The sequence below is a fragment of the Taudactylus pleione genome, unplaced genomic scaffold (genome assembly GCF_031769625.1).
Source record: "Taudactylus pleione unplaced genomic scaffold, aTauple2 ptg000671l, whole genome shotgun sequence".
NCBI lineage: Eukaryota > Metazoa > Chordata > Amphibia > Anura > Myobatrachidae > Taudactylus > Taudactylus pleione.
This window is the reverse complement of record NW_028285073.1, coordinates 1,475,183-1,498,321: the sequence shown is the minus strand read 5'-3', so window position 1 is coordinate 1,498,321 and position 23,139 is coordinate 1,475,183. Positions and strand designations below refer to the sequence as shown.

Here is a 23,139-nt window from a genome sequence, read left to right as displayed (position 1 = left end):
CAAAAAATATTGTCATGATTTTCAGATATTGTCCCCTTTCTCATTTATTATTATAATGAATGTGTAGTTTATTCATGTAGTTCAGGGAAAGTTATTCCACTTAGAAATGAAGGTGTGTTTTAGTTTGTATTTTAATTTTTCTCAGATCAGTTATCCTAACTCCTGCAGTGGGAGCCTGGATGCTGAAACACTGCAGTTGCCATATGCTGCAGAGAATGCTATTGAATGCCATGCAGCATTAAGCGTGTAGCCAGGAAGCATTAATAATGGTCCCTGCCGTCTCTCTGGAGTCCTGTGCAATAAAAGCCAGGCTCCTAATGTGTAGCTGCTATTGTGTGTGACCACTATATTTAGCCATCATTAATATACAACAGCAGTCCTGCCGCACAACGTAATAATAAAAAAAAAACAAAGCTGAAATTTGAAACTCACACACACACACACACCAACAAAGTAATACAATACAATATATTTATCCTAGTAGAATAAGTGCTTCCTCATAGTATCCAGAGGAGGGTTTACCATGGAGAAGTCTAGGATTTCTCCAGCAGTGCCCCAGATTAGTGTTAGAATATAACGGAAAATTCCTGATTTAATTTCGCTTCTCAATTTCTTTTCGCCATATGGAGATGGCGAAATGATCCAAAGTGTACCTCACTGTACAGAGAAAGGAACAGATATGTTTGCTGCTCCTGCTCCTCTTAAGTCTCTGTGCCCCCTTGTATCCCTGTGATGTGGACGGACTGCTAGAGCACAAGGCACTGCCGGCACGTGTGCAGTGGGAAGAAGACATCAGAATTCAAATATGTCAGTCTTCTCACTGCTTTCCGGGATCACAGAGGGGCCCTTTATCGGTGGACATCACTGGACAGGTAAGTTTTCCTGAATGGCTACAAACCATTACTATATATCGCATCAATATGATGTCATATATAGTGGTATTTTGAGATAATTGATTTATTGGCCCAACAGAGGTACATGTAAGGGAGGGGTTAATCTGGACAAAAACACAAAACACAGAATTCATACAATACAGCCCACTGCAATGAGTAAGCGACATTCAAGAGACATTCATCTTACATCATAATGCAGAGTTACACACATATGCAAAATTGCAAATATATAATAAGCCACCCGCCTCTGCTCATGTGGGCCTATACTGCATAATAATAGCACCATTTTGGGTCATATATTCATGTGCTTCTAAATTGAGAGCCAACTTACTACTGTCAAGATGACCATGAGTACGATAAGTCCTATGTAATATAAAATGTCATTTATTGGAAGCCAACAGAGGAGGAGGAGTCCCGGGAACTGTCCAGAGCATCCCCCCATTCTTCATTCTGTAACATCCCATTGTCACCTTCCTAGCTACTTTTAAGGTGAAAATCATAAATAACTGCGCTGATATACCTAATAAAAAATTCCCATCACACCAGTATAGTCATGTGAATATGTGTATTTATTCAAACAAAAATCCTATATTAAAATTCAGGATAAAAAACTTACTTTAACCACAGTTAGTTGAAATCAGAGTGCTATATTGGCAATCCATTTAGCTTCTATTACAATAAAACTAGAAATCAGAATTAAGAATTGTAACCTTTGGCAATATGAGAATCAATGTATCTCTAAAAAGCTAAGAGCCAAGAGGTGCCGGTTAGGATGTCTCACGGCACCATTTCAGCTGCGATCACGTAGGTGCTTCTGTCTTGCTGACCTTTTTTCGGCTTGGCAATATTTGCTGGCTGCAGAGACTGTTGATAGTCCGCATGTGCTTTATTAATGATCGAATTTGCAATGCGATGTGGGCGCGATATTAGCATCCATGATCGCTTTGCAGGATGTGATCATAGTGCTGGGATTTAACAAAATGCACCCACAGGGACAGGGGCTTCAAGAGGAGACCATCCCTGCAATGTGCTGGGAGTGGTGATCGCATCAGTGGTCACTTCACTCCTCTGCCGAGTATCCTGCATATGCATGGTCTACAGAACACACATGCGCGGCGGCCATTGCCAGGTTGGCTAGTTTGTTTGCGATATGTAGCCCATAGGCTACAACTGCTTATGCCATCTTCAGATGGCCTAAGCTTCACATTCCGCAACTTGGTAAATCTGATAGCATCTCACATCCCTTATAGAAACCTATGGGGGTTGCGGTGCTAGCAGAAATGGAGGGACAGCAGTAGATGTATGAGATATCTGCTGCAATCCCTCCATAATACATCTTGGGGATACGTAATATTTCCATGTATCCCCCAAAAACATGTGTTTTCAGAGACTACTCCGCAAATATTTAATGATAAATGGCCCCCTTAGCCGGAGCCAGCAAGCAGGTTCCCCTGAGCTGGAAACACATGTTTACAGCTTCGCTCCCCAAAAACCACCTGCATGGCCGGTGAGAACTATTTCCTGGTGCCCAGCCACGTTGTCATAGGCAGCACTTAGTAGCAGTAGCAGCCACTATGCTCCCTACTGAGGGTCGGGCCGGAGTGCCTACCAGTCGTGGAGTCTGATCCCACCCACTGCCCCCACGGGTTGTGGGATTGATGTGGCTTAGATCCTTTGCATCATCGTGTTACACAAGAGATTCACTGTTACCACCGGACTGCTGGTTCCATATTCAAGGGATAAAATAGTAGTGGATTGATCACACACAGATTATTAGAGGTTCTCTACTTTAGCACTTCTTAAAGAAGTAAAACTTTTTAAAATGTCAACATTGCCATTTCTCCTCTGAATCTTGCAGCCAGGGTCGGACTGGCCCATAGGGGTACAGGGAAATCCCCGGTGGACCCCACTACCAACTGTGCACTGAATTGTACATTGTTACTCTATTGGAGGGTCAGTTACGTGGTGGAGCAGGACCACTAAAATACATTGGTTCTTTATGTGCTTCTGTAGAAACTACACCAAGATTTGCCTAATTGTTTGACAAGCAACTATGGTGGCTGGCCACACCCACTCTGGTGGATGGCCACACCCATTAAGCATGGGCCCCTATCACTGCATTCCCCTGGTGGGCCCTTTATGCCCCAATCTGACACTGCTTTTAGCTGGACTTTTGGTCATTACATCTGGACTCAAATAAATGTTTTAATATATATATATTTTTTAATCTCTTTATTTTTCAAAAGGTAGATAACAAACAAATAAAAAAAAGTCATAATAACATACAGCCATAGAAAAGAAAAACAATTAAAGACATCAAACTATCTTGTTTTCTAGAATTTGGTTTGAGAAAATCTGATATAAAAACCACTAATATCTAATAAATACAATATTGAATATAGAATAAGAGAAAAAAATTAGAGGGAAAGAAAAAAAAAGGGGGGGGGGGCGACGACACCGAGCAGCAGGGTTGATAAAATAATAATAATAAATAAACAAATAGAACAGTTTCAAAAGTACAAAATGAGGGTCAAACCAATTATAGAGCAGTGATATATTCCATGGAAGCAGTGTACCAGATTCTATTGAGTAATGCAGGAATGGGGGGCGAATGCGTTTTTTTCCAGTTAGTCGCAATCAAGATTTTGGCAGCGTTAAATACATGACCACATAGTCTGTTATATAGAAGTGTCAGGAAATGGTGTACATAGCAAGACATGTAATGGATCCTTAATAGGTGCAGAGCTAAAAATATTACCTAACAACGACATGACTTCATCCCAGTACGTTGAAATCAGCGGACAGTCACACCAAATGTTTAAATAGGAGCCTTTATGTCCACACTGATGCCAACAAAGGTCCGATGTCAATGGGTAGATGGAATGAAGTTTTTCAGTGGCCATGTACCATCTGGTATAAAGTTTGTAAGCAGTTTCTTTAAGGTTGGTGTTAATGGACGTCTTAGAGACCAACTGATGAATATCTGACCATTCCTCATCATCCAAATTTCTACCCAGGTCAGTCTCCCATGCTATTTCAAATGGCTCTTTGAATTCAGTGGGGGACCCGGCTAATAGGGAATAGAGAATGGAAATAGTACCTTTACGACCAGGGTTGTAAGTGCAGAGGCTCTCAAAGGAGCTGAGTTCCCTGAGGGAACGTGATTTTCTGAGGGATATGATAAAATGAATGATCTGTAAATATGCAAAGTGGTATGTCGGTTGTAGGCCAGATTTTTCGCATAATTCCTCAAAAGTTTGAGGGGCAAAATCCTCAACAACATGTAATACTCTAGTGACACCCACAGCTACCCAGGGGTGCGAGTAAGGGCCCACACAACCCATAGGGAACAAGGATGTCTCCAAAGGGGTGTCAATGGGGATGAGTACGAGGCTAAGTCCAATAATTTATTTACCCTGTCCCAAATACTCAAAGTGACCTTGTTTTAATATATATTTTACACATTCCCTCCATTGAATTGTAATAATTAAATTTAAAGTTATACTGTGGGATTTTTTTCATTCTATTTTAAATGTACAAATCTGCTACTTTGTATAATAAATTGGTAATTGTTCCCACTTCAGTGAGTCTATATTGATACATTCCACCTGTTTCCCATCTTTTTAAACTGCAAATGATATAAACTATTTATCTAATGTGTTAAATAAGTGCTTGGTAGAATATTTTATTTCAATTTACATTTAAGGTGAGGCAAGGCATCTGTATGCAGTGCGCCCAAAAGTCAAGAGTAAAGAATAAAGGAGACTGGTTTTCTAACTTAGATTTAGTAGGAATTTCTTGATAGGGGTATCCTGTAGTGCACTTGGTCCATTAGTAAATTCAGTGCACAATGCATACTTAAGTCATAGGTAACGGTAGAAATAACCATTTGAGACAACAAAATCAGAACACCTAGCATGTAACTGCCCTATAGAGACCACTCACCATTTGCTCCAAACAGGTCTAGCATTCAGAGGCTTAAGTTCTGGCAACCTAGCGGATCCCCACAGAAGAGTGTCCAGGTCTAGGCCCACTGCCCCTAGCATCTTGCCTACAATGTTCCAAAATTTTAAGAGCCTGGCATGGATATCCTGACCCTCACCATCCAGCACTTACAGATAGGCTAGTTCAAACTCATATTAGTACAAACAATAGTGTGGCAATTCCAAGCCCCCCAATGCTGTAAGTCAAGTTAGTGTAGCCAACATAAATCGAGAATGTAAATCTACCCAGACCAGAGAGGAGACATAGCTATTAATCTTCAGGAAGACTCCTGGGACTGCTGGAAAATGTAGAGTAGTTTAAGCTGAACAATCATTTTAACAAGATTATCTTTGTCTGTCAGTGACAAGGACATATTGTTCTAAACCTGCATTCTAGTTTTAAGATATTCCATTTGTGGATGAACGTTCAACCAAACATAGTCTAATGCCCAGGAATTTAAAATGGTACACTCACTGCCTCTAAAGGGGGTATCCACTTAGCGATTTAACCAAGCGATTGCACATTAACGACATGGTCGGAAGCAACCAGCGATGCGCATGCCCGCTGGTCACTTACGACATCCGACATCGCCCGTACATGCTGGTCAACCTGACGATCCCGTCAGGTTCAGCATGTGCGGGGATGAAGGATGTGCCTGGACTGAACGAGTGAACGCTCAGTGTAGGCACATCACTAGATATACAAACGAGAGCACGATTGCAATGTCGTAATCGTGCTCTCGTTTGTATATCTATTAGTGGATACCCGCCTTTAAGGTGCATACACGCGGTCAGATATGTCAGATGAACTATTGAACATCTGAACGATTGGACAATTGAACGATCTGCAAATGATTTGCAAACGATTGAATGATTTCGGCCTGTATTAAAATGAATGGAAATCGTACAAAACTGACTGCAAACACATCAGATGTCAAATATCGTTATCTGACAAACGGGAACACGCATCGTTCATTGTTGCACACATGTCAGATTTTTTTTCAGATATGAGCGATTGAACGATTTTTAAAATTGTTCTCGTTCAGATCTGAAGAAAAATCTGACCGTGTGTATGCACCATTACAGAATGTGCGATTTATTCCAAGTTATATAGAGGTCAGAGAAACAACCAACTTATCCACCAATTGAGAATATTAGTCAGGGAAGCATCAGAATCAGACAGGAAGATCAACATATTCGCATAGTGCAACGTTGTACACTCTCTGACTGAAGAATAGCACAAAGGGTTGGTGAAACAGGGCACCTCTGCCTAGTACTCCTTTACAAAGGAAAGTGAGCAGATATATAGGATAATTATATAGACATGGGCATACTTGCACTTGTAATGCCACAAGTGTTACCCATGTAATAAATGAAAACCTATTGCTCCAATCCTCAATAAATGAATGATGTCATCAATCTTCAATAAATTAATTTGTTGACCTATCCTCAATAAACTAATAATGCTCCAATCTTAAAGAAATAAATCATGCTCCCATTAGTAATAATTAGTTTTGGCCACCATACATGAAAAAATGGTGCACCCATAAAAAATATTTACTTTCATTTCTTGGTCTGGCATAATCCAATAGGGAAAAGATAAATGATACTTGAAAGAAAAAATATAAAACATGGAACAGACAGCACCTTCTCAAGGATCACCAAAAGTTCTATTGAACCGGCCTACTTAATCACCTGGCAGCCAATCAAGAGTAGTTTCTTATCTGATATTGGATGAGCGGTGTAAAGGGGAATTCCTTTATTATTATGTTAGTTGGGAAGAAGCAGTAGTTTTATTTATTTATAAAGTGAGGTGTTTTGTTTTTCACATTCTTGTCTTTGCCCGTTTTTTTACCCTTGAAATGAAAAAAAGGCAATATCCTTCCACAAACAGTTTATTTTTTTGTTTTGTGGTAGGTGGAAATCTAAACTTTGTGAAAAAAATATAGTGAGTAAGCAGGTATTAGATTATTTACTTATGGCAGGAATAGTGTATAAGTTTAGATGACTTTTGTAATGGGAACAGGGTTTTTGCCTGGGGGGAGAGGGATGTGTTTTGGAACTTAAGTGCTTGAGAATTCCCAGAACAGAAAAGGAGAGTGTCCATAAAAAAATATCGTATAATGAATTTTGAATGATATTGAATAAGATATATAGACACGAACTTGCCCATAGTCAGGATCACCGCATTAAAATCCTTAATTTTATACCAGTTTTAATTTTGTCTCCAGGGAAGAGTGATGGAGGGATTTTTGGGGTTTGCTGTGAAATGTCTATACTTAAATAATTTATAAAATGAAAGAACAAGAGCTGCTAATTATATTGAGAAATATATAGGAAAATGCTAAGAGCAGTAAATATTTTATATCAAATATTTAAGAAATCACCAAATATACACCTTAGGGCAACATAAGAGCATAAACATGTTATTGCTATCTGTGATGCGTTTGTACATTCAACTTGTGTCTTTATGCGGTACAATCCAATAGGACAGGAACTGATGGGAATGACAAATATCATCTTTACAGCACTGCGCAATATGGTGACACTATATAAATAAAAGATAATAGAAATAATAATAGTAATATTATGTATAATGTAGAACATGGTTGATAATTTCAGAATTTTCGCTACAGGCTGATTTGGCATATATCCCAACTGTCAGAACAGTGCCAGTTTGGGGGGACTGTATTTCTGTCCCAAAAGTCAGCAGATTTGGCTTGATTTGCTGTAAGACTGTGAGCGGGTGGCTGGTACACAATAGTCTGAGCCTGCATAAATGCTGCCATTTTGTTCTTCAAATCCAATGCTCTTGCTAAAATGTGGGTGTACTTTTACACATTACGGTATACGGCACAATCAAAGAGGATTTTTCTACTCGGCCATATCCAATTTATATAACAAGTTTGGAAGAACCGTAATAGTTAAGACTATCTGGGTAAAAAGGGCAGGAAGGAAAGAACCACGTCTTTTGGGAAACTTGCAACTAGTGAAACATTGTGAAAGAGTTTATATAACCTAATGTGACTGGGACAAACGTAATAACAATTTACATGATCCCCTCTGGGACTGACATGTCAGATTTCTTGTTGCTACATAATATTTGTCATCAATAAAGTAAACAAATAATATAAAATTATAAATAAAAAATAAATGATCCTTACCCCTTAAATTGCAGCCAATGACTTACATGGTTATCTCACATTTCTTTGGGAAGATACTGTTTATATGAGCACAGATTGGGTCCCGACCTTGTTTACCCTTGCAACTGTTATGAAATGAGATCACAAGTTTGGAATAGATACTAATTTGTGTACATTTAAGATCCTGCCCTCTCCCACACTCTACCATTGGCCCCATTTTTTAGGTTTTAAGTTCTCTTTCACACACAATGAAATCTATGTCGCTGCTGGATGAATGGTGAATTGTTTGTTTTGGGCAAAACATCCAGGACAACATTTAGGGACAGGCTGTGGTTTATGATGATAAAATATCTGAGACTTGAAAGAAATTTGTTTCTTATTGGGACAAACTTTAAAACATATATAATGCTATGTTGGAAAATGTACTTCTGTGCCACCCACTTTTTAAAAGCTCATTGAACACTGCAAGGCATTATTTTCACCTATTGCGGCTGCTGTAAAATGCCTTACTGCTAAACATTGGAATAGCCCCTTCCGCCACCTAAGAAGAACATCATCACTTAATAATCTCATCCGGTACTGTGCTGTCATGAAGAAAATCCATAGTATCTCTGCAAAACACAGGACATGCCTTTGAGCAGGCCTGGATGCAGTGAATCTTAAAAGAAAGCCAGAACCAATCACATTCCTCATAGCCGAGAGGTAGATATGTGTGTCATCAGTGTAAAGGTGGTATTGAAGGCCAAAGGAATGCAAGAGTTCACCAAGTGAAGAGATGTAGAGAGAGTACAGCAGGGGTCCCATGATGAGTCTTGTGGAACCCCAATAGAAAAAGGTGTGCCGGGGAGAGCATGGTAGAAGTTAAGACACTGAAGGTAATGGACATGGACATTCAGATAGGTAGGAGGAGATCCAGGAGAGCACAGTATAGCAAAGGGCTAAGAAAATAAGTGATTTTGTGAAGAGGGTGGTTGACTGTGTCAAAAAAAGCAGAGAGGTCAAGGGGGACGAGAATGTAGAAGCAGCCCTTAGACTTAGCCATGAGTAGGTTGTTAGTCACTTTATCAAGGGCAGATTTGGAGTGGAGAGGATGGAAGCCTTATTTTAGAGTGTCAAGTAGCAGTGAGAAGATAGGAAGTGAGTAAGGCAATTGTACAAAAGTTGCTGGAGTAGTTTGGCACTGGGGAAGTAGTGTCAAGAGAAGGCATGTTTAGGGTTGGGGTGATGACGACATGTTTGAAGTGTGAGGAGATGATTTGTTAGGAGAGAGAGAGGCTAAAGAGGCGAGTGGGTGTAAGCATCCATTGAGGGAGAGGGAACTGAAGGAGTTGAGGGGACCAGGTCAGGGGAAGAGCTATTGGAAGAGAAGACTGAGGATCTCATCTAAAGTGACAGGAAAGGGCCTGATTCTGAGTCACGTGCTGTGTCGATATTCACTCAGTTGCCCAATGCTTTAAGTACTGCACATGCATCTGAGTCTCACTGCACATGCGTCCCGATTCTTGTCGCAAAACGAATTTGAATACAAGGAATGTGGTTTTTAGTGGGCATCCTGGGAGGTTACAGGGTGTGGCTAGGCAGATGTGCGCTTGTTGTTGGACGTGTAACTGATAGAGGCTGCTTCCAAAGACGCACAGTCACTCAAACAGGGGTCCATGTCCAGAAGGGGAACCTGCACCTGCCATAGAGCTGGTACAAGTTTTGATGGTGCACCTAATGGTGCTTCTAAAGATGTTGCAAGGGGGCGTCTCAGTATTTGAAAAATCGCCCGTGGAATAAGCATAAGACACAGACCGCCTGACTCAGAATCATGCCCTTAAGGTGGTGTGATCCATCATTTACAACCATTATGTGGTCCATTTTCCTTATTTAAAATGCACCTCTTGTCTACACATTGGGCCCGTTTCAGTGCCGCTCGCAAGCGGCCCGATGGTTGCCCACTGCGCATGCGCAAGTGCCGGCGTGCGCGAGCCCCGCTGAGCGACTGAAGTTCAGTCGCTACGGGACTCGCAACAAGACGGGGCGGCTGTTGATGTTGATTGACAGCTCGCCCTGTTTTGTGGGCGGGTAGGGGGGTGGCCGGAAAAACGCAGGCGTTCCCTTAGAAACGCCTGACGTTTGTAGGAGGGCTGACTGACATCACTACTGATGTCAGTAGTGGACTTTCTGCTCTATTGGAGCAGGAAGTCCACTCGGCCTTGTGGCAGCGTAGACCCTGCCGTAGGGTCCTGTCACAAGGCCGATGGTCGCGATGGTCTCCTGGTCGCTAGCACAAGCTGTGGGTGGTCTCCCACAGCTTTGTGAGCGTCCGGAGAGAAAAAAAAATGCCCACAGACCCAGCGAGCGGCCAGCAGCTGCGAGCGGGTCTGAATCAGGGCCATTGTGAGGTCAGACATTTCCACGGCTCGCCTCACTGTTTCATGCAAAACAAACAATAATTGTTAGGTGCTCATAAGAGACACTTTATTTCAATAACAACAGGTTCCCCCAACCTGTTTAAGGTGTACACTAATTGGTAGTATAATAAGTATACACTTGAAGAATAGGATGGAGCCTCTCTATAATGTGTACCTGTCGTGTTATAATAAAGTAACCGTGAATCATTTATTGATAGTTTACCAGGAATATAAGCAGTGTTAAAACAACTAGGTGTCTAGGGTCGACGGTGGGGATACTGGTACCGGGATCCCGACCTGTCGGGATTTCGGTGCCGGTATTTGGACCGTCAACATCACGCACACCAGGATGCTGACTACATCTCGTCTAGAGATACAGGCAGTTTGTAAAATATTATTAAATGCAAACCAGTTAATTAATGGCAAAAGTTCTGCTTCTAGCAATAAAAATGTAAATAAAACACCCTAATCTGCCAAATGACTTTCTAGCCAAGCCAAGCCCACTTTTAATAGACCACACTCCTTTGTATGGCATGGATTTGGTCAGTACTTCCAAAGTCCGGGCTTTTGGAACTATGGCCAGGATAATATCATAAACGCCTGACACTTTTTTTTTTTTTTAATGTATTCTGTACAATACAGAAGTAGCCATAAGGGAGACTCATCCAGATTTCTTCTTCTGCCTAGACATCGCTGAGGAGCGCTCAGATGGCACGCTCGCTGAGAATAACTTGGATGCAGGACCAATGGCAAATGGTGATATCTACCCAAGGAAACCTATAAGACCTCCAATAAAAGAACAAGCTGTTAACCGTGAAAGAGCCAGTGAGCAACACAGATCCAAAACCAACAAGAACCCTCATGATGAAAAGAAGAACACAAGACATCCAGCTCCCAGGGTAAGCTGCAGATACAACTCATTGCCTGTATATAACATAATGGCTGCTTACTGTAACAGAGGCCATCACAGGCCATCAGTTAGGTACATTAAGTGCAGTGAGTATATAGCTAGGCATGATGATGCCACAGGAGTATATAATTGTGCCACTGACGTAAGAGGAGTATACAATTATAAAGTGATGTCAGAAAAGTATATATTTGTGCAGGGATGTCAGAGGAGTATAAATAACTGTGCAATGATGTCAGACATGTATGCAAATGTGCAGTGATGTAACAGGAGTATATAAGAGGACAGTGATATCAGAGGAGCATATACAGATGTGTCCTCCTTATACATGTAGCCTCAATACGGCAGGTACCGCAAGACTCTGCTAGTGCCAGACATCTAAAATAGTGTATTTTTCACCTGAAAATGCGTCTTAGTTGCAATGTGATGTGACAAGGATGCACCAGGAGACTGTGCTAATTAATTTGATATGAGACACTTGTATTTCTGTGTGCGACTGAGTTTGTATCATTCATAAATGCATCGTAGCATTCCATAAACAAATTCAAACTAAGTCGCACTCAGATATATAAGAGTCTCATATCAAATTAATCAGCACAGTGTCCTGGTGCATACTTGTCACATCACATTGCGACTAAGAAGCATTTGTGAACAAAAAAGATGACTGGTGCTAGCCGAGTTGCCCAAGACCTGCCGCGCTAAGAGGTGCTGTATGGCATGACTGCAGCAAGAATGTATGAGGATCAGTGGCGGATTCTACCTAGGGGCTGCGGGACTGCAGCCCACCCAGTAAAAATCTGCCACTGCAAGTCCCCAGTGAGGTCCGGTGCCAGTCCTGGGCCTGGAATCCCCCACACCGGCATTAGGGAAATCAGCCTTAGCAGGGCAGGCACAGCAGGAAGCAGGAGACAGTCCCCCTGTGTAGACCTGCCCTGCATGTGTTCTGTGTTTGCAGTGTAGTGGCTTCCTATTGGAAGCCTTAACTGCTAATCTCACAGACTGGCAGCCTCAGTGGAGGAAACCCCTCCACCTGTGGGCCTGCGAGTCCAGAGTGTGATCAGCACAGAAAGAGCTTCCAGCAGGAAACCTGCTCTGTGCCGATTGCTGGCGGTTATGTGCTTCTACTGGCTACAAGCTGTTATACTCCAGCTGCGTATGCACATTTTTTAAATTTTAATTACCGTTTATTTTTTTCCCCGAGCCTGGTTTCTGCGAATGCGCAATACTAAGGACTCTGGAGTTTGGGTTAGTGATGACCTAAACTGCAACCCGGGCAGCACCCCTAGACTGGTATAGGTAGAAACCGCCACTGATGAAGAGGCATCTGTAACTTTGCAGTGATGTCAGAGGGTACATAATTGTGCAGTAAAGACAGAGGAGCAGAGGTGTTTTAAGACAGGAGAGAGCCCATGTGCTGTCTTCGTATGGACCCCTCCTCTCTGGCAGCTCAGTAGACTCTGGTTGGTGCCAGAGTCTACTGCGTATGTGCAGGTCTCCAGGAATATGGCGCCCATGCAGTGTCGGAATGGGTCATGAAGGGCCCACAGGGGGAATTCAATGGTAGGGCCCACTGGAGTGAGGCAGCGTAAAACTTAAGGCGTGGCTAGCAAATTGAGGGGGTGTGGCAGAAAGTGTTACAGTGCCAATATTATACAGAGTGCATTGCAGTGGTTGTTATGTTATACAGAGACAATGCAGTGATGACCATATTATCCAGAGAGCAATTATTGCCATATAATATAGGGAGCATGCAATTAATGCCATCAGTGACCCATAATATAACACAGATAATATGAATACAATCCCCACCAAAATGCTCACACACAGAGCCCAAAGCAGTGACTGTGTGCCTGCTGCTGCCCGCAGGTCCCAGTCAGACTCCAACAGCATGGTTATTTCTGGGCTGACAGTAGTAGTGTGTGTGAGTGAAGCACTGTGTGTCACTGTCTGTGTATGCACATAGCTCTGGGAGTTGTTGTTCTTACGCCCAGACAACACTACTTCCTAGAACCGTGGGCAGAGTACAGAAACACTACCACTCCCAGCATGGCTTGCGTCTGTGTAACGGCAGAGTGGCATCTGCGATACCCCACCAAAACATTGTGTTTAAGCCTATGGTGGGTATCACTAATGTATTTAAAACCCCTATAAAAACAAAATATATGTTCTGGTACACAGGGAGCATGTGGTGAGTCAGCAGCAGGTCATATGACTCGTGCTGGAACCATCTGCAGGTGGCTGAGGGGGACAGTTATGACAGTTGCAGAGCGGCCTCTCCTGAGGTAACAGGCAGTTAGTGAGTCCAGAAGGAGCATGCTAAGAGAGGAGACTTGTGCAGCAGGCATGTACCGCCAATTGGAGCTGATCGGCGGCTGTCAGCACGAAGGAACCAGTGGCAGTAACGGAGCTGCTTTCCTGTGAGATTCCCCACCCCTCAAGAGTCTGATTGATGGCTTCCGGGGAGAGTGGAGGCGTGTCCGGAGGCGGAGCAGGAGAGACTCATCGGAGGTGGTGACAGACCCTGAGAGAGGCACGGAGATCGCACATTAAGGCTGATCACGGCGGGGGTAAGAGGCTAATCAGCATCCTTGTCACTACCAGCCATATGTACCCTCAGTTACCCAAAGTATACAGCCAAGGACCCCTTTGCTAGCGGGACTGATAAACTTTCCCCCATTAACCCCTGTTCTAGTGGAACCTATAAAACTCCCCCCATTTACACCAGTGCCGGAGAGTCTGGTGGGGCAGCATATAATAGTGTCCCCTCCCACAAGCGCAAGAGACTGCTTCAATTTAACTCCCCATTTAAGCAGACCTATGTTACAAAGTCACAGTCGCATTGACATTGTCAGCCACTCGTCCCCCTATTATTACTGCGTGGTTTGACCGAAATAGTAACTTTGTAGCAGGAGCTGGCAGCCGGCCAAAATCTTCAGAAAAGGCTATTGATAATTGGTAGCAATAGGGAAAGCCGAGCTACTTCCGGGATATTGCAGCAAACTGAGCCTAGGGACTAAATTTACAGATGCAGTGACATTTTCCGCAACGTGTCTCATCACCCCCCTCCCAGGTGCTGCTTTGGAGTGTACAGACAGTAACTGGGTCTCAGTATATGGCAGCTGTCTAGGATACAAAGAGCATTTGCAGTTAGGAATAACTCTGCCTTACATTCCTTACCAGCGGAGCCAGTCTTGTTACAAAACAGGCTAAGGACAATTGGATTAACCAGTATCCCGGGCAACGCAGTGTACACTTAGAAAGACTTGATACTTTATTAATTCATTAAAGTTTAGCTTCTGGCCAGCAAGCGTTAGGATAGTTAACATACATAAGGATTCATTTATAGACTGTTATCCATTATTGTCGTTGTAAGTTCCTGTATAATAAAAACTTGTGTCATTGTTTAATTTCATCTGAATTGACATTGTAAAAGTAATTGTTATAGTAATTACCTTTCAAAGTGAACCTGTGATTTATGCTAAATGAATGTGATGTAATAATATGTAACTTCTTTGTTGTAATAAATTACCTCTTTACCTCTGTGTTGAATGAGAACCGAGAAACCCCATTCGTACGTCTAACCTGTTGTAGGGTATCACATTTGGCGTCACAACAAACAGGATACAGAGTCCAAAGTAAGGAGGAATCTAAAACGACAAGCGATGGGGGATTCATCTGATACAGGTACCACTGGCACAAAATCAGGAACTCTAATGTCTCAACTTAATCCCATAATGTTGCCATATTACTTTGGTGCCTCTTGGCTCCCCACATACACCGGGGATGTTTATGGATCAGACAGAAACAATCTAACAGAGTTTAAAAATAAGATGAAGTCAATGTTTCGGCTTTACCCGTTAAGCGAACAACAACAGGTCGAAATACTGATCAGACAACTTAAAGGATCGGCGTCAGAGAGGTGACATTGTGGCCGTTGGAAGAGAAACAGAAGGTAGATCAAGTTCTTAAACGACTGTCAACCACCTTTGAGACACGGACCATCTCAGAATTAAAGATGAGATTTTATGCTCGGAAACAATTAATAGGAGAAACACTTCGAGACTATGCTTTAGGTCTGCAGGAGGCCTTGCGGGATATTCAAACTATCGATGATGCTGAAGTGCACAATGTAGATAAGACCTTGATCAACCAGTTCGTAGAAGGGGCAAATAATGAGAATGTGAAGACACAACTACGGTTACTCCGAATGCTATTACTAGATCGTACATTTCTGGACTTTAAAGAAGCCGCTATTAAGGTGGTAGGACCTAACCAGATTCATGAGATAGCTTTTCCTGAAATACCTGGGCAACAAGAAGTCAAACACCAAGTGAAGGCAGTGGTTCAAGGCACTCAAACTCCCATCAATGATATAGCTGAAGCACTAAAAGGCCAAATAGAGGAGTTGACCACCAGAATGGCGATGATGTGTCGAGAGATCAGCAACTTAAAAATACAACAGAATGCCAATGCGACAGAAACCATGTGGCGGCCTGAGAGGAGAAGAACTTCCACTGATTGGGGGGAACTCCCACAAAGGAATGGGAGGAGAGTTTACAACCGATTTGATTCACAAGGCCGACCTATTTGTCAACAGTGCAAAAGAAGTGGCCATATAGAACGAGATTGCAGCCATATGGAGCCTTTAAACTCCAATGCCCCAGCTTGCACAGAAAAAGTTTTAGGCAAAGTCATATGGTTCCATGTGCAACGTGGTTATGGATTCATAAACCGTAATGACACCAAGGAAGATGTGTTTGTACATTATTCCTTCACCAAGAACAACCACCCCAGGAAGTACCTCCGCAGTTTGAGAGAAGGAGAAACTGTTGAGTTTGATGTTGTGAATGGGGAGAAAGGTCTACAGGCAGCAAATGTCACTGGTCCTGGTGGTGTCCCAGTTCAAGGCAGCAGATATGCAGCAGATCATAAGCGTTATTGGCGCTGTTCACGTTGCAGAGGTTCTCCATGTAATTACCAGCAATACTACCAATTCCATGAATATGGAAAGAAGCCCGAAGAAGTTGAAAGTGTGACAGAAAGTACAAGTCAACAACTGCCTTATCAGACACATCGCTACCCACCATACTATTTACAGAAACCATATGGACACAAACAACAGTGTCCCAATTCCCCTGTGCAGGATGGAGTGTCGGGGAAAACAGAAGATCAAGATGTGGAGGAACCAAGTGGAAGGATGCAGCAGGACCCACAAATTGATGGACCACGATTTTTGCAGCAGTTTCCATGCCAGAGTAAACCCGGAAAGGATGACGCCCATTCCAATGTGACCCACCATAATCAACCAGATTTGTGTGCCATGGATTGTAAAGATGACATGGTAAAGGATGATGACTCACTCAGAGCCGAGAGCTTGGAATCTTCAGAACCGAATCTGCAGGATACTGTTATGCAAGAGTCGACATATGAAATTCCTGAGTAACCTTGTATTGTAGCCAAGAAGCCCATAATGACTGTTCTAGCGCAGTATGGGGTCTCAGAGGATGAATATATGGTTATAGAGTCTAGTGAAGTGGCCCAAATTTTGCGAAGAGCATCAAGACCCTCAAAAAAGAGGCACAAAGGGAATTCAACTCATTAGATCTTGGCAAAGGTGTATCTAAAGTAAAAGTTTTATTAAGTAAAATCTGAAGAATGTATTACACAAAATTGTAGATAATTCATTAGAAAATTGTAAAGTGTATGTTTGAATTTTCTACTACTTAAAGGTATCTTTTGCGTGAGGACACGCAAAATTCTAGCGGGGAAGTATGTGATACCCCACCAAAACATTGTGTTTAAGCCATGGTGGGTATCACTAATGTATTTAAAACCCCTATAAAAACAAAATATATGTTCTGGTACACAGGGAGCAGGTGGCTGAGGGGGACAGTTATGACAGTTGCAGAGCGGCCTCTCCTGAGGTAACAGGCAGTTAGTGAGTCCAGAAGGAGCATGCTAAGAGAGGAGACTTGTGCAGCAGGCATGTACCGCCAATTGGAGCTGATCGGCGGCTGTCAGCACGAAGGAACCAGTGGCAGTAACGGAGCTGCTTTCCTGTGAGATTCCCCACCCCTCAAGAGTCTGATTGATGGCTTCCGGGGAGAGTGGAGGCGTGTCCGGAGGCGGAGCAGGAGAGACTCATCGGAGGTGGTGACAGACCCTGAGAGAGGCACGGAGATCGCACATTAAGGCTGATCACGGCGGGGGTAAGAGGCTAATCAGCATCCTTGTCACTACCAGCCATATGTACCCTCAGTTACCCAAAGTATACAGCCAAGGACCCCTTTGCTAGCGGGACTGATAAACTTTCCCCCATTAACCCCTGTTCTAGTGGAACCTATAAAACTCCCCCCATTTACACCAGTACCGGAGAGTCTGGTGGGGCAGCATATAATAGTGTCCCCTCCCACAAGCGCAAGAGACTGCTTCAATTTAACTCCCCATTTAAGCAGACCTATGTTACAAAGTCACAGTCGCATTGACATTGTCAGCCACTCGTCCCCCTATTATTACTGCGTGGTTTGACCGAAATAGTAACTTTGTAGCAGGAGCTGGCAGCCGGCCAAAATCTTCAGAAAAGGCTATTGATAATTGGTAGCAATAGGGAAAGCCGAGCTACTTCCGGGATATTGCAGCAAACTGAGCCTAGGGACTAAATTTACAGATGCAGTGACATTTTCCGCAACGTGTCTCATCACCCCCCTCCCAGGTGCTGCTTTGGAGTGTACAGACAGTAACTGGGTCTCAGTATATGGCAGCTGTCTAGGATACAAAGAGCATTTGCAGTTAGGAATAACTCTGCCTTACATTCCTTACCAGCGGAGCCAGTCTAGTTACAAAACAGGCTAAGGACAATTGGATTAACCAGTATCCCGGGCAACGCAGTGTACACTTAGCAAGACTTGATACTTTATTAAATCATTAAAGTTTAGCTTCTGGCCAGCAAGCGTTAGGATAGTTAACATACATAAGGATTCATTTATAGACTGTTATCCATTATTGTCGTTGTAAGTTCCTGTATAATAAAAACTTGTGTCATTGTTTCATTTCATCTGAATTGACATTGTAAAAGTAATTGTTATAGTACTTACCTTTCAAAGTGAACCTGTGATTTATGCTAAATGAATGTGATGTAATAATATGTAACTTCTTTGTTGTAATAAATTACCTCTTTACCTCTCTGTGTTGAATGAGAACCGAGTTGTAGGGTATCACACATCACCAAGTCAGCCAATTGGAGGGTAGTTCTGTAATAGTACATTCCATTCCAAGCATCTCCAGTCTCCTCCCTTCTGCCAGATTACAGCAGGTATAGCAGCGCAGCAGTGTGACCCACTGTGTACTCAGTAGCTGTCCCCTCTAGGCCCCGTTACTGTTGCTCTCTACCCAGTTACTGCTCCATAAAAAGAAAGGTTACCATCAAAACGTCAACAAAACACAATGATGGTCTGCAACCATCGCATTTTGATGTCCATCCCTACTACATTCTAAATAGCACATATTGCCTGACAATGCACAGGCCACAATAGACTCTGCACAACAGACAATGCAAAGGTCTCATATATACAGTCAGGTCCATAAATATTGGGACATTGACAGAATTTTCATATTTTTGCCTCTATTCACCACCAGAATGGATTTGAAATGAAACAAACAAGATGTGATTTAACTGCAGACTTTCAGATTTAATTTGAGGGTAATTACATCCAAATCAGGTGAACGGTGTAGGAATTACAACGGTTTCTATATGTGCCTCCCACTTTTTAAGGGGCCAAAAGTAATGGGACAAACTAAACAATCCTAAATCTAACTTTCACTTTTTAATACTTTGTTGCAAATCCTTTGCAGGCAATTACAGCCTGAAGTCTGGAATGCATAGACATCACCAGATGCTGAGTTTCATCCCTGGTGATGTTCTGCCAGGCCTCTACTGCAAATGTCTTCAGTTCCTGCTTGTTCTTGGGGCATTTTCCCTTCAGTTTTGTCTTCATCAAGTGAAATGCATGCTCAGTCGGATTCAGGTCAGGGGATTGACTTGGCCATTGCATAACATTCCACTTTTTAGCCTTAAAAAACTCTTTGGTTGCTTTTGCAGTATGCTTCGGGGCATTGTCCATCTGCACTGTGAAGCACTGTCCAATGAGTTCTGAAGCATTTGACTGAATATGAGCATATAATATTGCCCGAAACACTTCAGAATTCATTCTGCTGCTTTTGTCAGCAGTCACATCATCAATACATACAAGGGAACCAGTTCCATTGGCAGCCATACATGCCCACGCCATGACACTACCACCACCATGCTTCACTGATGAGGTGGTATGTTTTGGATCATGAGCAGTTCCTTTCCTTCTCTTCTCTTCCCATCACTCTGGTACAAGTTGATCTTTGTCTCATTTCTCAATAGGATGTTGTTCCAGAACTGTAATGGCTTTTTTAGATGTTGTTTGGCAAACTCTAATCTGGTCTTCCTGTTTTTGTGGCTCACCAATGGTTTGCATCTTGTGGTGAACCCTCTATATTCACTCTTGTGAAGTCTTCTCTTGATTGTTGACTTTGACACATATACATCTACCTCTTGGAGAGTGTTCTTGATTTGGCCAACTGTTGTGAAGGGGTTTTTCTTCACCAGGGAAATAATTCTTTTGTCATCCACCACAGTTGTTTTCCATGGTCTTCCAGGTGTTTTGGTGTTGCTGAGCTCTCCGATGCGTTCTTTCTTTTTAAGAATGTTCCAAACAGTTGATTTGGCCATGCGTAATGTTTTTGCTATCTCTCTGATGGGTTTGTTTTGATTTTTCAGCCAAATGATGGCTTGCTTCACTGATAGTGACATCTCTTTGGATCTCATATTGAGAGTTGACAGCAACTGATTCCAAATGCAAATGTCACACCTAAAATCAACTCCAGACCTTTTACCTGCTTAATTGATAATGAAATAACGAGGGAATAGCCCACACCTGTCCATGAAACAGCTTTTGAGTTGACAGTCCCATTACTTTTGGCCCCTTAAAAAGTGGGAGGCACATATTGAAACTGTTGTAATTCCTGCACCGTTCACCCGATTTGGATGTAATTACCCTCAAATTAAATCTGAAAGTCTGCAGTTAAACCACATCTTGTTTGTTTCATTTCAAAGCCATTGTGGTGGTGAATAGAGGCCAAAATCTGAAAATTCTGTCAATGTCCCAATATTTATGGACCTGACTGTTTATATATATATATATATATATATATATATTGTACAGGACACACTACACTGTGTGCAGCAACATACATCTATAGCAATAGGCAGGTCACACTACACACTACACAATCACATATATAACAATGCAAAGGTCCCAGTGTACAATACATACAAATAAACAGGTCACACTAGAGAAAGTACACAACATAAACACCTATAGCAATGCATAGGTATCACTAGAGCATACTTGACTACTCTCCCAAAGTTGTCGGGAGCCTCTCGAATATTGAGTGCGCAAGTCTCCCGGCCGGTGCTACCCGGCCGCACCCCCCACCGGTGACCGTTCTCACCTTGCATAGGTGGCCTGTCCGGTGGTAACTGATGATGCGATTCGTGGCCCCGCTGCCGCCTACACATTGCCGTAATCTCAGCATTGTGAAGCGAAGGTGAGGCCATGATGATGTGATCCCGCTGTCACACCCATCCTCGCCCTCAAAACTGCGTCTCTGCCCCCCCTTACTATGCCGAGCTGGCTCTCTCTCCCGGAAGAGGCGGCCAGATTGTCGGCAAGCCTGCACTAGAGTGTACAGCACACATACACATATACTGTATAACAAGGCATAGGTCACACTACACAATCACTTAACAATGCAAAGGTCCTAGTGTACAATACATATAAACATATATAACAATATACAGATCATGCTAGTCAATACACATGTATCACCCAACACACACACATATATAACAAAGCATATATACTAGTGTATAAAATACATTTTACATGTATAACAACATACAGGTCACAACACAGTGTACACAACAACCACCTACATCCATACATAGGCCTCACTATATACAGTGAACCTAATGCCTCAATTCTACCCCCCACCCCCAAACCCACACTCACCTCTTACAGAAGGATCTTTCAGCTGCAGTCACTGGACAGGCAGAAAGAGGTAACAGGTCCTGCAGCTGGGAGGAGGGGGAGCAGCAATGAGACAAGACAGACAAGACACCGTGGGTTTAGTGCTCACAGTGAGAGGGAGTCAGGTCACTGAGGGCTACAGGACAACATTGCTGGCTACTAGGACTGATGCAGACAGGACAGGCTGTCTGTGAGAGCAGCAGGGATCTCCCCTGTTGCGCCCTTAGTATGTGTCCAGTAACCTCTAATGTGTCCTCTGTGTGTGCTTCACCTATTGCCAATTGGCTAGTGGGCAATTTCACTGTTGCTGGGACTCTGCATACATACACTCAAGTATAAGCCGAGTTTTTCAGCACATTTTTTGTGCTGAAAAAGCACCCCCTCGGCTTATAGTCGAGTCATGCCCGCATGGTACGCAGCGGAGTAGCGTACCATGCGGGCCGCGGTGCAGACTGTGTCTCTGTGACACAGCTGCACCGCGTGTGTAGCGCTGACCGGACGGAGTTCGGTCAGCACTACACACTTCCAAACACACAGCCGCTGGAGTCGGCAGCTGTGTGTTTGTTGTAATCAGCAGCCGATGAGACTCTGTCAGACTCTCATTGGCTGCTGCTGCTCCCACTGCGGGAGCCATCTTCCAGCTCCCGCAGTGGGTAATGGGAGAGACATTGTCATGACGATGTCTCTCCCATAATGCAAACCGGCCGGAGGAGCCAGTAGCAGCGTTGGGACCAGGAGCGGGGTTTCAGGTAAGTGTTTTTTTTTTTTATATTACATCTCTCTCTATGGGGGGGGGGCTACTACTGGGGGCAGTACCAGGGGGGGATTACTACTGGTGGCACTACCAGGGGGGATTAAAACTGGGGCAGTACCAGGGGGGGGGATTACTACTGGGGCAGTACCAGGGGGGGATTAATACTGGGGGCACTACCAGGGGGGGATATTGCTACTGGGGGCACTACCAGGGGGGTATTACTACTGGGGGCACTACCAGGGGGGTATTACTACTGGGGGCACTACCAAAGGGGGAATATTACTACTGGGGGCACTACCAGGGGGGTATTACTACTGGGGGCACTACCAGAGGGGGAATATTACTACTGGGGGCAGTACCAGGGGAGGGATTACTACCAGTAGATGCTGCATTTCCCACCCTAGGCTTATACTCGAGTCAATAAGTTTTCCCAGTTTTTTGTGGTAAAATTAGGTACCTCGGCTTATATTCGGGTCGACTTATACTCGAGTATATACGGTACTTTCTTTCTCAACTTGAACTGTCTCTCTCCGCCTGCCTGCTCTGCCAGTTCTCAGAGGAGAGGACCCGTCCCACACCATCCTGTGCTGAGGCCACTTCCCTCATGTGATAAATGGCTGACAGGCATGCCTGTTTTTAATCTCTGCTGCTGATTGGACTATAAATCACAAGCAGCAAGCAGTAATGTATACAGCCTATTATTTTACCTCCGCTGCGCTTCTGACACTGACAGTGTCCAGGACACATGCTGTGCAGCATCACCCGGCCTCCCCCTCCTGCGCCGCTGCCACGATTGCGGCCCTATAAGCCCCGCCCTCTCACTGAAAGGGGCATGGCCTCAGAACAGTTGGGCCCACCAGGGAATTACCCAGCTCCCCGCTGGGCCAGTCCAAGCCTGCGCCCATGCCATGTTCCCAGTGACTTCTCTACTGCTGTACTGCTCAT

At 43.5% G+C, this 23,139-nt stretch overlaps 1 protein-coding gene across 1 annotated transcript in view; it reads left to right on the top strand.

The window, feature by feature from the left end:
* The window catches only part of IGFBP2 (insulin like growth factor binding protein 2), a 120,663-nt gene that overhangs the window by 86,418 nt on the left and 11,106 nt on the right, over positions 1-23,139 (top strand). Inside the window, exon 2 of the mRNA XM_088455786.1 lies at positions 11,103-11,314. Within this exon, the coding sequence (XP_088311912.1) occupies positions 11,103-11,314 (212 nt within the window). The remainder of the gene's footprint in view (positions 1-11,102; positions 11,315-23,139) is intronic.